Source organism: Mytilus edulis, chromosome 2 (genome assembly GCF_963676685.1).
Source record: "Mytilus edulis chromosome 2, xbMytEdul2.2, whole genome shotgun sequence".
Classification (NCBI taxonomy): domain Eukaryota; kingdom Metazoa; phylum Mollusca; class Bivalvia; order Mytilida; family Mytilidae; genus Mytilus; species Mytilus edulis.
Genome location: NC_092345.1, coordinates 26,857,450 through 26,874,511, shown reverse-complemented (window position 1 = coordinate 26,874,511; position 17,062 = coordinate 26,857,450). Strand labels below are relative to the sequence as shown.

Sequence of the window (17,062 nt, the reverse complement as noted above, 5' to 3'; positions counted from 1 at the left end):
AGTTCAGCTGGGGCAGTTCAAAAAAAGTATGGAGGGTCATACGGGCCATCAAAGAATGGTTGTCGCCATCACGTCTACAGGCGGGATTGGGGGTTAAAGGGTTAAACTATTTGATCGAATTTTTTTAATTTGGCTTCTGTTGGGTTTGAGGGTCGTTTTTGGGTGTAAAACTGACCAAAACACTCTTTAGAGGTTGAAAATCGTGAAAAAAATATTTTTACTTTAACTCATTCGCCCCCAAGACATTTTTGGAAAATCAGGCATTTTCGAAAATTTGCAAACATATGCAAATTATATGCAAATGAGCAAACTCCTGATGCTGTAACTGATGCTCATCTATTAAACTACTTATTGGGATTTGGGGGCGGATGGCATGGGTGGGGGGTGGGGTGGGAGGTGGAATATTTTCTCGTGGGTTTGAACCCACCCCCAGTGAAAAATGGTGATTTTCCGTCTATTTTCCGATTTCAAAACGACCTTGAGAGGTGAACACTGACACGACTGTGTTTTTTTGTCATTCAAGTATTACCCTATAGTTACAGTAGTCCATTCATGCTAGCTGGGAGTATATTGGACTTCAGTGTCTTGCTTGGGAATTATTATTGTCAAGTCAGGTCTGCCTAAATGTCCGTTTTTATGGATTTTTGACAAAACGGTGACCTAGATTTTACAGACTAGATTCCTATTGGTCATAGTATACCTCGTCGTGTTCCTATACCACCTATGCATGCATATATGATAATAGTTTTTGCCAACAGTCACTTCCAGTCACTTAGTGGCCATCAAAAGATGCCCACCCCCACCGGATTTTGGCTACTTTTCATGTTTTTCCGATTTTGAACTCTTAAACGGCTTTCAAAGTGCCATATTTTCATGAACAGACATCTGAGAAGAGTTGATGGACCATGAACTACTTGGTTGAAGTCCCTGCTATCATGACAGTTCAGCTGGGGCAGTTCAAAAAAAGTATGGAGGGTCATACGGGCCATCAAAGAATGGTTGTCGCCATCACGTCTACAGGCGGGATTGGGGGTTAAAGGGTTAAACTATTTGATCGAATTTTTTTAATTTGGCTTCTGTTGGGTTTGAGGGTCGTTTTGGGGTGTAAAACTGACCAAAACACTCTTTAGAGGTTGAAAATCGTGAAAAAAATATTTTTACTTTAACTCATTCGCCCCCAAGACATTTTTGGAAAATCAGGCATTTTCGAAAATTTGCAAACATATGCAAATTATATGCAAATGAGCAAACTCCTGATGCTGTAACTGATGCTCATCTATTAAACTACTTATTGGGATTTGGGGGCGGATGGCATGGGTGGGGGGTGGGGTGGGAGGTGGAATATTTTCTCGTGGGTTTGAACCCACCCCCAGTGAAAAATGGTGATTTTCCGTCTATTTTCCGATTTCAAAACGACCTTGAGAGGTGAACACTGACACGACTGTGTTTTTTTGTCATTCAAGTATTACCCTATAGTTACAGTAGTCCATTCATGCTAGCTGGGAGTATATTGGACTTCAGTGTCTTGCTTGGGAATTATTATTGTCAAGTCAGGTCTGCCTAAATGTCCGTTTTTATGGATTTTTGACAAAACGGTGACCTAGATTTTACAGACTAGATTCCTATTGGTCATAGTATACCTCGTCGTGTTCCTATACCACCTATGCATGCATATATGATAATAGTTTTTGCCAACAGTCACTTCCAGTCACGTAGTGGCCATCAAAAGATGCCCACCCCCACCGGATTTTGGCTACTTTTCATGTTTTTCCGATTTTGAACTCTTGAACCCACCCCCAGTGAAAAATGGTGATTTTCCGTCTATTTTCCGATTTCAAAACGACCTTGAGAGGTGAACACTGACACGACTGTGTTTTTTTGTCATTCAAGTATTACCCTATAGTTACAGTAGTCCATTCATGCTAGCTGGGAGTATATTGGACTTCAGTGTCTTGCTTGGGAATTATTATTGTCAAGTCAGGTCTGCCTAAATGTCCGTTTTTATGGATTTTTGACAAAACGGTGACCTAGATTTTACAGACTAGATTCCTATTGGTCATAGTATACCTCGTCGTGTTCCTATACCACCTATGCATGCATATATGATAATAGTTTTTGCCAACAGTCACTTCCAGTCACTTAGTGGCCATCAAAAGATGCCCACCCCCACCGGATTTTGGCTACTTTTCATGTTTTTCCGATTTTGAACTCTTAAACGGCTTTCAAAGTGCCATATTTTCATGAACAGACATCTGAGAAGAGTTGATGGACCATGAACTACTTGGTTGAAGTCCCTGCTATCATGACAGTTCAGCTGGGGCAGTTCAAAAAAAGTATGGAGGGTCATACGGGCCATCAAAGAATGGTTGTCGCCATCACGTCTACAGGCGGGATTGGGGGTTAAAGGGTTAAACTATTTGATCGAATTTTTTTAATTTGGCTTCTGTTGGGTTTGAGGGTCGTTTTGGGGTGTAAAACTGACCAAAACACTCTTTAGAGGTTGAAAATCGTGAAAAAAATATTTTTACTTTAACTCATTCGCCCCCAAGACATTTTTGGAAAATCAGGCATTTTCGAAAATTTGCAAACATATGCAAATTATATGCAAATGAGCAAACTCCTGATGCTGTAACTGATGCTCATCTATTAAACTACTTATTGGGATTTGGGGGCGGATGGCATGGGTGGGGGGTGGGGTGGGAGGTGGAATATTTTCTCGTGGGTTTGAACCCACCCCCAGTGAAAAATGGTGATTTTCCGTCTATTTTCCGATTTCAAAACGACCTTGAGAGGTGAACACTGACACGACTGTGTTTTTTTGTCATTCAAGTATTACCCTATAGTTACAGTAGTCCATTCATGCTAGCTGGGAGTATATTGGACTTCAGTGTCTTGCTTGGGAATTATTATTGTCAAGTCAGGTCTGCCTAAATGTCCGTTTTTATGGATTTTTGACAAAACGGTGACCTAGATTTTACAGACTAGATTCCTATTGGTCATAGTATACCTCGTCGTGTTCCTATACCACCTATGCATGCATATATGATAATAGTTTTTGCCAACAGTCACTTCCAGTCACTTAGTGGCCATCAAAAGATGCCCACCCCCACCGGATTTTGGCTACTTTTCATGTTTTTCCGATTTTGAACTCTTAAACGGCTTTCAAAGTGCCATATTTTCATGAACAGACATCTGAGAAGAGTTGATGGACCATGAACTACTTGGTTGAAGTCCCTGCTATCATGACAGTTCAGCTGGGGCAGTTCAAAAAAAGTATGGAGGGTCATACGGGCCATCAAAGAATGGTTGTCGCCATCACGTCTACAGGCGGGATTGGGGGTTAAAGGGTTAAACTATTTGATCGAATTTTTTTAATTTGGCTTCTGTTGGGTTTGAGGGTCGTTTTGGGGTGTAAAACTGACCAAAACACTCTTTAGAGGTTGAAAATCGTGAAAAAAATATTTTTACTTTAACTCATTCGCCCCCAAGACATTTTTGGAAAATCAGGCATTTTCGAAAATTTGCAAACATATGCAAATTATATGCAAATGAGCAAACTCCTGATGCTGTAACTGATGCTCATCTATTAAACTACTTATTGGGATTTGGGGGCGGATGGCATGGGTGGGGGGTGGGGTGGGAGGTGGAATATTTTCTCGTGGGTTTGAACCCACCCCCAGTGAAAAATGGTGATTTTCCGTCTATTTTCCGATTTCAAAACGACCTTGAGAGGTGAACACTGACACGACTGTGTTTTTTGTCATTCAAGTATTACCCTATAGTTACAGTAGTCCATTCATGCTAGCTGGGAGTATATTGGACTTCAGTGTCTTGCTTGGGAATTATTATTGTCAAGTCAGGTCTGCCTAAATGTCCGTTTTTATGGATTTTTGACAAAACGGTGACCTAGATTTTACAGACTAGATTCCTATTGGTCATAGTATACCTCGTCGTGTTCCTATACCACCTATGCATGCATATATGATAATAGTTTTTGCCAACAGTCACTTCCAGTCACTTAGTGGCCATCAAAAGATGCCCACCCCCACCGGATTTTGGCTACTTTTCATGTTTTTCCGATTTTGAACTCTTAAACGGCTTTCAAAGTGCCATATTTTCATGAACAGACATCTGAGAAGAGTTGATGGACCATGAACTACTTGGTTGAAGTCCCTGCTATCATGACAGTTCAGCTGGGGCAGTTCAAAAAAAGTATGGAGGGTCATACGGGCCATCAAAGAATGGTTGTCGCCATCACGTCTACAGGCGGGATTGGGGGTTAAAGGGTTAAACTATTTGATCGAATTTTTTTAATTTGGCTTCTGTTGGGTTTGAGGGTCGTTTTGGGGTGTAAAACTGACCAAAACACTCTTTAGAGGTTGAAAATCGTGAAAAAAATATTTTTACTTTAACTCATTCGCCCCCAAGACATTTTTGGAAAATCAGGCATTTTCGAAAATTTGCAAACATATGCAAATTATATGCAAATGAGCAAACTCCTGATGCTGTAACTGATGCTCATCTATTAAACTACTTATTGGGATTTGGGGGCGGATGGCATGGGTGGGGGGTGGGGTGGGAGGTGGAATATTTTCTCGTGGGTTTGAACCCACCCCCAGTGAAAAATGGTGATTTTCCGTCTATTTTCCGATTTCAAAACGACCTTGAGAGGTGAACACTGACACGACTGTGTTTTTTTGTCATTCAAGTATTACCCTATAGTTACAGTAGTCCATTCATGCTAGCTGGGAGTATATTGGACTTCAGTGTCTTGCTTGGGAATTATTATTGTCAAGTCAGGTCTGCCTAAATGTCCGTTTTTATGGATTTTTGACAAAACGGTGACCTAGATTTTACAGACTAGATTCCTATTGGTCATAGTATACCTCGTCGTGTTCCTATACCACCTATGCATGCATATATGATAATAGTTTTTGCCAACAGTCACTTCCAGTCACGTAGTGGCCATCAAAAGATGCCCACCCCCACCGGATTTTGGCTACTTTTCATGTTTTTCCGATTTTGAACTCTTGAACCCACCCCCAGTGAAAAATGGTGATTTTCCGTCTATTTTCCGATTTCAAAACGACCTTGAGAGGTGAACACTGACACGACTGTGTTTTTTTGTCATTCAAGTATTACCCTATAGTTACAGTAGTCCATTCATGCTAGCTGGGAGTATATTGGACTTCAGTGTCTTGCTTGGGAATTATTATTGTCAAGTCAGGTCTGCCTAAATGTCCGTTTTTATGGATTTTTGACAAAACGGTGACCTAGATTTTACAGACTAGATTCCTATTGGTCATAGTATACCTCGTCGTGTTCCTATACCACCTATGCATGCATATATGATAATAGTTTTTGCCAACAGTCACTTCCAGTCACGTAGTGGCCATCAAAAGATGCCCACCCCCACCGGATTTTGGCTACTTTTCATGTTTTTCCGATTTTGAACTCTTGAACCCACCCCCAGTGAAAAATGGTGATTTTCCGTCTATTTTCCGATTTCAAAACGACCTTGAGAGGTGAACACTGACACGACTGTGTTTTTTTGTCATTCAAGTATTACCCTATAGTTACAGTAGTCCATTCATGCTAGCTGGGAGTATATTGGACTTCAGTGTCTTGCTTGGGAATTATTATTGTCAAGTCAGGTCTGCCTAAATGTCCGTTTTTATGGATTTTTGACAAAACGGTGACCTAGATTTTACAGACTAGATTCCTATTGGTCATAGTATACCTCGTCGTGTTCCTATACCACCTATGCATGCATATATGATAATAGTTTTTGCCAACAGTCACTTCCAGTCACTTAGTGGCCATCAAAAGATGCCCACCCCCACCGGATTTTGGCTACTTTTCATGTTTTTCCGATTTTGAACTCTTAAACGGCTTTCAAAGTGCCATATTTTCATGAACAGACATCTGAGAAGAGTTGATGGACCATGAACTACTTGGTTGAAGTCCCTGCTATCATGACAGTTCAGCTGGGGCAGTTCAAAAAAAGTATGGAGGGTCATACGGGCCATCAAAGAATGGTTGTCGCCATCACGTCTACAGGCGGGATTGGGGGTTAAAGGGTTAAACTATTTGATCGAATTTTTTTAATTTGGCTTCTGTTGGGTTTGAGGGTCGTTTTGGGGTGTAAAACTGACCAAAACACTCTTTAGAGGTTGAAAATCGTGAAAAAAATATTTTTACTTTAACTCATTCGCCCCCAAGACATTTTTGGAAAATCAGGCATTTTCGAAAATTTGCAAACATATGCAAATTATATGCAAATGAGCAAACTCCTGATGCTGTAACTGATGCTCATCTATTAAACTACTTATTGGGATTTGGGGGCGGATGGCATGGGTGGGGGGTGGGGTGGGAGGTGGAATATTTTCTCGTGGGTTTGAACCCACCCCCAGTGAAAAATGGTGATTTTCCGTCTATTTTCCGATTTCAAAACGACCTTGAGAGGTGAACACTGACACGACTGTGTTTTTTTGTCATTCAAGTATTACCCTATAGTTACAGTAGTCCATTCATGCTAGCTGGGAGTATATTGGACTTCAGTGTCTTGCTTGGGAATTATTATTGTCAAGTCAGGTCTGCCTAAATGTCCGTTTTTATGGATTTTTGACAAAACGGTGACCTAGATTTTACAGACTAGATTCCTATTGGTCATAGTATACCTCGTCGTGTTCCTATACCACCTATGCATGCATATATGATAATAGTTTTTGCCAACAGTCACTTCCAGTCACTTAGTGGCCATCAAAAGATGCCCACCCCCACCGGATTTTGGCTACTTTTCATGTTTTTCCGATTTTGAACTCTTAAACGGCTTTCAAAGTGCCATATTTTCATGAACAGACATCTGAGAAGAGTTGATGGACCATGAACTACTTGGTTGAAGTCCCTGCTATCATGACAGTTCAGCTGGGGCAGTTCAAAAAAAGTATGGAGGGTCATACGGGCCATCAAAGAATGGTTGTCGCCATCACGTCTACAGGCGGGATTGGGGGTTAAAGGGTTAAACTATTTGATCGAATTTTTTTAATTTGGCTTCTGTTGGGTTTGAGGGTCGTTTTGGGGTGTAAAACTGACCAAAACACTCTTTAGAGGTTGAAAATCGTGAAAAAAATATTTTTACTTTAACTCATTCGCCCCCAAGACATTTTTGGAAAATCAGGCATTTTCGAAAATTTGCAAACATATGCAAATTATATGCAAATGAGCAAACTCCTGATGCTGTAACTGATGCTCATCTATTAAACTACTTATTGGGATTTGGGGGCGGATGGCATGGGTGGGGGGTGGGGTGGGAGGTGGAATATTTTCTCGTGGGTTTGAACCCACCCCCAGTGAAAAATGGTGATTTTCCGTCTATTTTCCGATTTCAAAACGACCTTGAGAGGTGAACACTGACACGACTGTGTTTTTTTGTCATTCAAGTATTACCCTATAGTTACAGTAGTCCATTCATGCTAGCTGGGAGTATATTGGACTTCAGTGTCTTGCTTGGGAATTATTATTGTCAAGTCAGGTCTGCCTAAATGTCCGTTTTTATGGATTTTTGACAAAACGGTGACCTAGATTTTACAGACTAGATTCCTATTGGTCATAGTATACCTCGTCGTGTTCCTATACCACCTATGCATGCATATATGATAATAGTTTTTGCCAACAGTCACTTCCAGTCACTTAGTGGCCATCAAAAGATGCCCACCCCCACCGGATTTTGGCTACTTTTCATGTTTTTCCGATTTTGAACTCTTAAACGGCTTTCAAAGTGCCATATTTTCATGAACAGACATCTGAGAAGAGTTGATGGACCATGAACTACTTGGTTGAAGTCCCTGCTATCATGACAGTTCAGCTGGGGCAGTTCAAAAAAAGTATGGAGGGTCATACGGGCCATCAAAGAATGGTTGTCGCCATCACGTCTACAGGCGGGATTGGGGGTTAAAGGGTTAAACTATTTGATCGAATTTTTTTAATTTGGCTTCTGTTGGGTTTGAGGGTCGTTTTGGGGTGTAAAACTGACCAAAACACTCTTTAGAGGTTGAAAATCGTGAAAAAAATATTTTTACTTTAACTCATTCGCCCCCAAGACATTTTTGGAAAATCAGGCATTTTCGAAAATTTGCAAACATATGCAAATTATATGCAAATGAGCAAACTCCTGATGCTGTAACTGATGCTCATCTATTAAACTACTTATTGGGATTTGGGGGCGGATGGCATGGGTGGGGGGTGGGGTGGGAGGTGGAATATTTTCTCGTGGGTTTGAACCCACCCCCAGTGAAAAATGGTGATTTTCCGTCTATTTTCCGATTTCAAAACGACCTTGAGAGGTGAACACTGACACGACTGTGTTTTTTGTCATTCAAGTATTACCCTATAGTTACAGTAGTCCATTCATGCTAGCTGGGAGTATATTGGACTTCAGTGTCTTGCTTGGGAATTATTATTGTCAAGTCAGGTCTGCCTAAATGTCCGTTTTTATGGATTTTTGACAAAACGGTGACCTAGATTTTACAGACTAGATTCCTATTGGTCATAGTATACCTCGTCGTGTTCCTATACCACCTATGCATGCATATATGATAATAGTTTTTGCCAACAGTCACTTCCAGTCACTTAGTGGCCATCAAAAGATGCCCACCCCCACCGGATTTTGGCTACTTTTCATGTTTTTCCGATTTTGAACTCTTAAACGGCTTTCAAAGTGCCATATTTTCATGAACAGACATCTGAGAAGAGTTGATGGACCATGAACTACTTGGTTGAAGTCCCTGCTATCATGACAGTTCAGCTGGGGCAGTTCAAAAAAAGTATGGAGGGTCATACGGGCCATCAAAGAATGGTTGTCGCCATCACGTCTACAGGCGGGATTGGGGGTTAAAGGGTTAAACTATTTGATCGAATTTTTTTAATTTGGCTTCTGTTGGGTTTGAGGGTCGTTTTGGGGTGTAAAACTGACCAAAACACTCTTTAGAGGTTGAAAATCGTGAAAAAAATATTTTTACTTTAACTCATTCGCCCCCAAGACATTTTTGGAAAATCAGGCATTTTCGAAAATTTGCAAACATATGCAAATTATATGCAAATGAGCAAACTCCTGATGCTGTAACTGATGCTCATCTATTAAACTACTTATTGGGATTTGGGGGCGGATGGCATGGGTGGGGGGTGGGGTGGGAGGTGGAATATTTTCTCGTGGGTTTGAACCCACCCCCAGTGAAAAATGGTGATTTTCCGTCTATTTTCCGATTTCAAAACGACCTTGAGAGGTGAACACTGACACGACTGTGTTTTTTTGTCATTCAAGTATTACCCTATAGTTACAGTAGTCCATTCATGCTAGCTGGGAGTATATTGGACTTCAGTGTCTTGCTTGGGAATTATTATTGTCAAGTCAGGTCTGCCTAAATGTCCGTTTTTATGGATTTTTGACAAAACGGTGACCTAGATTTTACAGACTAGATTCCTATTGGTCATAGTATACCTCGTCGTGTTCCTATACCACCTATGCATGCATATATGATAATAGTTTTTGCCAACAGTCACTTCCAGTCACGTAGTGGCCATCAAAAGATGCCCACCCCCACCGGATTTTGGCTGTTTTTCCGATTTTGAACTCTTAAACGGCTTTCAAAGTGCCATATTTTCATGAACAGACATCTGAGAAGAGTTGATGGACCATGAACTACTTGGTTGAAGTCCCTGCTATCATGACAGTTCAGCTGGGGCAGTTCAAAAAAAGTATGGAGGGTCATACGGGCCATCAAAGAATGGTTGTCGCCATCACGTCTACAGGCGGGATTGGGGGTTAAAGGGTTAAACTATTTGATCGAATTTTTTTAATTTGGCTTCTGTTGGGTTTGAGGGTCGTTTTGGGGTGTAAAACTGACCAAAACACTCTTTAGAGGTTGAAAATCGTGAAAAAAATATTTTTACTTTAACTCATTCGCCCCCAAGACATTTTTGGAAAATCAGGCATTTTCGAAAATTTGCAAACATATGCAAATTATATGCAAATGAGCAAACTCCTGATGCTGTAACTGATGCTCATCTATTAAACTACTTATTGGGATTTGGGGGCGGATGGCATGGGTGGGGGGTGGGGTGGGAGGTGGAATATTTTCTCGTGGGTTTGAACCCACCCCCAGTGAAAAATGGTGATTTTCCGTCTATTTTCCGATTTCAAAACGACCTTGAGAGGTGAACACTGACACGACTGTGTTTTTTTTGTCATTCAAGTATTACCCTATAGTTACAGTAGTCCATTCATGCTAGCTGGGAGTATATTGGACTTCAGTGTCTTGCTTGGGAATTATTATTGTCAAGTCAGGTCTGCCTAAATGTCCGTTTTTATGGATTTTTGACAAAACGGTGACCTAGATTTTACAGACTAGATTCCTATTGGTCATAGTATACCTCGTCGTGTTCCTATACCACCTATGCATGCATATATGATAATAGTTTTTGCCAACAGTCACTTCCAGTCACGTAGTGGCCATCAAAAGATGCCCACCCCCACCGGATTTTGGCTACTTTTCATGTTTTTCCGATTTTGAACTCTTAAACGGCTTTCAAAGTGCCATATTTTCATGAACAGACATCTGAGAAGAGTTGATGGACCATGAACTACTTGGTTGAAGTCCCTGCTATCATGACAGTTCAGCTGGGGCAGTTCAAAAAAAGTATGGAGGGTCATACGGGCCATCAAAGAATGGTTGTCGCCATCACGTCTACAGGCGGGATTGGGGGTTAAAGGGTTAAACTTTTTGATCGAATTTTTTTAATTTGGCTTCTGTTGGGTTTGAGGGTCGTTTTGGGGTGTAAAACTGACCAAAACACTCTTTAGAGGTTGAAAATCGTGAAAAAAATATTTTTACTTTAAACTATTTGATCGAATTTTTTTAATTTGGCTTCTGTTGGGTTTGAGGGTCGTTTTGGGGTGTAAAACTGACCAAAACACTCTTTAGAGGTTGAAAATCGTGAAAAAAATATTTTTACTTTAACTCATTCGCCCCCAAGACATTTTTGGAAAATCAGGCATTTTCGAAAATTTGCAAACATATGCAAATTATATGCAAATGAGCAAACTCCTGATGCTGTAACTGATGCTCATCTATTAAACTACTTATTGGGATTTGGGGGCGGATGGCATGGGTGGGGGTGGGGTGGGAGGTGGAATATTTTCTCGTGTGTTTGAACCCACCCCCAGTGAAAAATGGTGATTTTCCGTCTATTTTCCGATTTCAAAACGACCTTGAGAGGTGAACACTGACACGACTGTGTTTTTTTGTCATTCAAGTATTACCCTATAGTTACAGTAGTCCATTCATGCTAGCTGGGAGTATATTGGACTTCAGTGTCTTGCTTGGGAATTATTATTGTCAAGTCAGGTCTGCCTAAATGTCCGTTTTTATGGATTTTTGACAAAACGGTGACCTAGATTTTACAGACTAGATTCCTATTGGTCATAGTATACCTCGTCGTGTTCCTATACCACCTATGCATGCATATATGATAATAGTTTTTGCCAACAGTCACTTCCAGTCACGTAGTGGCCATCAAAAGATGCCCACCCCCCACCGGATTTTGGCTACTTTTCATGTTTTTCCGATTTTGAACTCTTAAACGGCTTTCAAAGTGCCATATTTTCATGAACAGACATCTGAGAAGAGTTGATGGACCATGAACTACTTGGTTGAAGTCCCTGCTATCATGACAGTTCAGCTGGGGCAGTTCAAAAAAAGTATGGAGGGTCATACGGGCCATCAAAGAATGGTTGTCGCCATCACGTCTACAGGCGGGATTGGGGGTTAAAGGGTTAAACTATTTGATCGAATTTTTTTAATTTGGCTTCTGTTGGGTTTGAGGGTCGTTTTGGGGTGTAAAACTGACCAAAACACTCTTTAGAGGTTGAAAATCGTGAAAAAAATATTTTTACTTTAACTCATTCGCCCCCAAGACATTTTTGGAAAATCAGGCATTTTCGAAAATTTGCAAACATATGCAAATTATATGCAAATGAGCAAACTCCTGATGCTGTAACTGATGCTCATCTATTAAACTACTTATTGGGATTTGGGGGCGGATGGCATGGGTGGGGGGTGGGGTGGGAGGTGGAATATTTTCTCGTGGGTTTGAACCCACCCCCAGTGAAAAATGGTGATTTTCCGTCTATTTTCCGATTTCAAAACGACCTTGAGAGGTGAACACTGACACGACTGTGTTTTTTTGTCATTCAAGTATTACCCTATAGTTACAGTAGTCCATTCATGCTAGCTGGGAGTATATTGGACTTCAGTGTCTTGCTTGGGAATTATTATTGTCAAGTCAGGTCTGCCTAAATGTCCGTTTTTATGGATTTTTGACAAAACGGTGACCTAGATTTTACAGACTAGATTCCTATTGGTCATAGTATACCTCGTCGTGTTCCTATACCACCTATGCATGCATATATGATAATAGTTTTTGCCAACAGTCACTTCCAGTCACGTAGTGGCCATCAAAAGATGCCCACCCCCACCGGATTTTGGCTACTTTTCATGTTTTTCCGATTTTGAACTCTTAAACGGCTTTCAAAGTGCCATATTTTCATGAACAGACATCTGGGAAGAGTTGATGGACCATGAACTACTTGGTTGAAGTCCCTGCTATCATGACAGTTCAGCTGGGGCAGTTCAAAAAAAGTATGGAGGGTCATACGGGCCATCAAAGAATGGTTGTCGCCATCACGTCTACAGGCGGGATTGGGGGTTAAAGGGTTAAACTTGTACACAATGCTAATTACCACAAAATACAGATCAATTCTTAATTTGGGCATTGTCTTTTTCATTAATCATTAATCAAGGGGTATGTTACAAATGGAAAAAAAATAACTTTTTTATTTCTGTTATCAAACTTTAGTTTGCCTTAACCAATAACAACTGATATGAAACTTTTACAGAATGCTTATTACCACAAAACACAGGTCAAGTTTGAATTTTTGTGGTGTCACTTTTACTGTTCTAGAGTTATGGGCCTTTACAGATTTTTTTGCTTATACACAATGCTTATTACCATAAATAAAGGCAACAGTAGTATACCGCTGTTCAAAACTCGTAAATCCATGGACAAAAAACAAAAAACATAAAATACAGATCAAGTCTTAATTTGGGTTGCGTCACTTTAAGTAGTCGAGAGGTATGTCCCTTTACAAATGGAAAAAAAACAGCTTTTAGGCAAAGATTGCATGAAATGCAATAAAAAACTTATGGGACTGATTTGATATCTAAATCTTTTTTGCTACACAAAATATAGTGAACCTTTTTTGCTACACAAAATATAGTGCATTGATCATAACATTCTTTACATCCTATCCATGAAAATTTCCAGAAATGTATCGATGTAATATATGCTCAGATATTCAAGGCACAAAATGATGTTACACTTGTCAAGAATATCACATAACTTTTGCAAGGTGCAGGAATCTAATATCTGTTCTAAAAATAATGATGTAATTTTTAAAGCCATCTTAAAAAACTGGAGTTATCTCCACTACAACCAATGCAATATTTAATTTCACTTCCCACTGATAACTTCAAGCAATCTTTACCCTCAGTGCTTACAAGCACTTTGATTTGTGATTGTTCTCAAACGTCAGAAAATCAAATGGTTGTGGCCTTAGTGTCACTTTTACTGTTCTTAAGTTATGTCCCTTTATAACACTATGCAAGCGGGGACACCACCTGTATCCGAACATGAAAACCAATGGTGTTATCTATATAAAAACCGAGAAAAACGAGAAACACTTATGAACCACATCAACAAATGACAACTAATGAACATCAGATTCCTTATTTAGGACAGGTACAAACAAATGCAGTGGTTTAAATAGGTACCAACCTTCACCCTTATCAGAAACAATAGTGTAACACCACAATAAAGAAAGACACTATATAGTATCAATTGAAACTGCTTGACTCAACCAAATTACAAGTGAACATGATAAAGTTTAATCTGAACATTTGTATTTGGCTATCAAAAGAGTTTACATGCAAGACAAATTTCTGCTTTAATAGTTTATTATATTTGACATAGTTTCCTTTCAAAACAAAAAAAAACTTCTTGCATTTTATCAATTTTGTGCAAAATGCAAGGTGAGTGACACAGCCTTAAGTATTTTAAATTTCCATGAAAACCCTAGGTGCAATTAAACATAAAATTATATTACTTTACGTGTTCAGTATTATATTGTACATCAAAATATTAAGCCTATATTGATTTTATATTGATTTAATTTCAAAGTATACCTTGTCAAATTTTCTTGTGACAAACGAGTTAGATAAGTTTTAACATATTTTAATGTTTGAATTCCTATTAAAATTTGACATCCATCAAACTAACCACACTATCTTTAATACTTTTTTTTTTTTTAAATCTGACAGTGGATTTATTTATAAGATAAAACAGTTGAAATATGTTCTTTTAAAAATGGGAACGTCTGCTTCAGTCCCAAATAGTCAGGTGTCCATTGGTTGTCAGCTCTGCCAAGGCAAAAATACAATTCAATGGAAATGTGTAAATTGTCAGTTTTTAATGTGCAGTAGTTGTAAAGATAATATTCATCTCAGAATTGCTAAAGACCACATAATTAGAAACCTAAATGATATCGGGGAATTAGATTCAGGAGAAAGTTTTAACTTTAGTGACGTGCATTGTAGTGAACATTCCAATCATGTTTGCTGCTCGTATTGTAGAACTTGTAAAAAAGTTGTCTGTTTGAAATGTGTGATGAAGGTGCACAATGGACATGAGTTTGTAGATGAGGAGGAATTTCTAGGTAAAAAGAAAAAGTTATGGGAGGGACACAAAAATGCAGTGACAAAATTAAGTGAACTGTCTACTGAAGAACAAAAATTGAGAAACATAGACGAATCAGAGGAAGCCATGTATAATAAAGCGAAAGAACATATTCAGAATAGATCAATAACTGATGGGAATCGGTGGTCTGAAAAACTTATTGGTTTAGAAGAGAAAAAGAGATCAATTAATCAGGAAATTGATAGAGAATTAAGAAACATAGACAGAGAAAAAGGGAAATTTCAGGAGGTCATTAATGTTGTAGATCTAATTAAAAGTTCTAAAGATTTTTATAAGTTCTTTGATAGGTTTAAGGAGTTGTTTACTTCATTGAATTATTACATTGTTCCATTCAAGTCAAACATCGAATCTTTATCAGACTTTATTGAAGGAGTAAATTTAGTAGGTGAATCTAGTAAGCTAAAAACAAATAAAGGTGCAACAAACAGTTTAAAAGTAGTCAAACAGTGTACTACAGATATTAGAAAGATTTCTTTATTAACTGAGTTACCGGACCAAACATTATTGATATCTGACAATTCATCAAACGTACTTCAACATGTGACAGTAGTGAGAACAAGTGTCCAAGTGAAATCTAACTTCAGTATCAAGATATTTGGTATGGCAGTCAGTCCTACAGGTGACATTCTCGTATCCACTTCTGGCACAAGGCTTAAAATAATTAACATTAAGACTGGTGCGATAACAGATTCAGTATTCAATGTATATCCTTTAAAGGCACTTTTCATACATGCAACTAAAGATCATAGAGTCATTATAGGGTCCAGATCTCAAGGACATAAATATCCCGATACAGGGAGATGTGTTGTAATAGTTATGAACCAAGAAGGGAAATATCTAAAGGAGTATGAACATGATGGTGAAAACAAATCATTATTTACCTACCCTCGTTCTATATCCAGTACAAGTGATGGCAGTATCTTTGTAGTGGACAGGGTCCATGATGATGCTAAGGGTAGAGTGGTTGTTTTAGCACGCGGAGAAGAAATCATACAGATATACTCGGGTCATCCTCATATCAACACTGAAAGGAAACCATTTAAACCTGTTTATGTATCTATAATATCATCAGGACGAACCATTGTTACAGAACTGGAAACTAATACCGTACATATTTTAAATAACTATGGACACTTTATTACATTCCATAATCTCTTGGACATAGGAATTGAGCGTTCATACTCTCTTGCATATTCTTCATCAGGACATTTATATCTAGGATGTACCTGTAAACAAGGAAGTCCAGACACCCACAAGTCAAAACTTTATGAATTAGAATACAGTGGAATCTAATGAATTAAAAATTATAAAAACAAACCATATATATTGAAATATTTTATGCTATGATGTTTTTTGCACAATGAAAGAAGTACATTTAGCACATGAAATTGGAATTTTTCATTATCATTTGATACTTTTTTGTTAAGCCTGCAGCTTGTTTGTTTCGAAAGTGAGATATATAGGTTTTTGTTTTCATTTCTATTGGCTTGTTTTTAGTTGGTGTCAACATTTAGATTCAGTCAGGGTTTAAATATTTTGACACATCGATATCTTTGACAATTTTTATAGAGTTTTTATGGAAAAGGAATTTTATTTCCAGAATGCAGTATCGAGAGTAAGGATTTTGGAATAATTTGTTTTCCCTTTTCTGTACCCACTGTGATTGGTCTCCTAATGATTGAGATCATGTTTCCAACCAATGTAAAAGAACACGCTTTATGAAGGTTTTTATCCCACCACCAGCCATCAGTTTTGAACATCGCTGTTGCAATACTTTGTACCTGTACATATCTTTTAGAGTAATATGTAGACGAAAACTTCTAAATCACTAAAAAGTGTAATTGTAAATTTATTATATATATGTTCCAAACCGTATGAGTATTTGTACCGTACGCGTACGGTCTGACTAATATTAAGAAGTTGGTCAAGTTTATTAGATACAAATGTATATAATAGTTATCAAAGGTATCAGGATTATAATGTAGTACGCAAGACGCGCGTTTCGTCTACATAAGACTCATCAGTGACAAATTAACATAACTTATATCTCAAATTAACATGATTAATTTTAAAAAGTTCAACACAGTAATTGAAATAAAAACGTAAAAGTTTAACTATTTAAAAAAAAAATCACGCTTTATATTTAATCTGTTGATCTCCTGTATTTAGCATGTCAGTAATTCATTAGTTG

General features: G+C 38.6%; 1 protein-coding gene across 1 annotated transcript; it reads left to right on the top strand.

The window, feature by feature from the left end:
* Positions 1 to 14,481: 14,481 nt before the first annotated feature.
* LOC139510781 (uncharacterized) lies at positions 14,482 to 16,164 on the top strand. Its single transcript, XM_071297311.1, has one exon. It carries the CDS (start codon positions 14,482 to 14,484, stop codon positions 16,162 to 16,164), a length of 1,683 nt encoding a protein of 560 aa, XP_071153412.1.
* The last annotated feature ends 898 nt before the right edge of the window (positions 16,165 to 17,062 follow it).

Excerpts from the sequence above, each read along its gene's own strand:
- LOC139510781 (XM_071297311.1), top strand. The coding sequence starts at position 14,482 with ATGGGAACGTCTGCTTCAGTCCCAAATAGTCAGGTGTCCATTGGTTGT.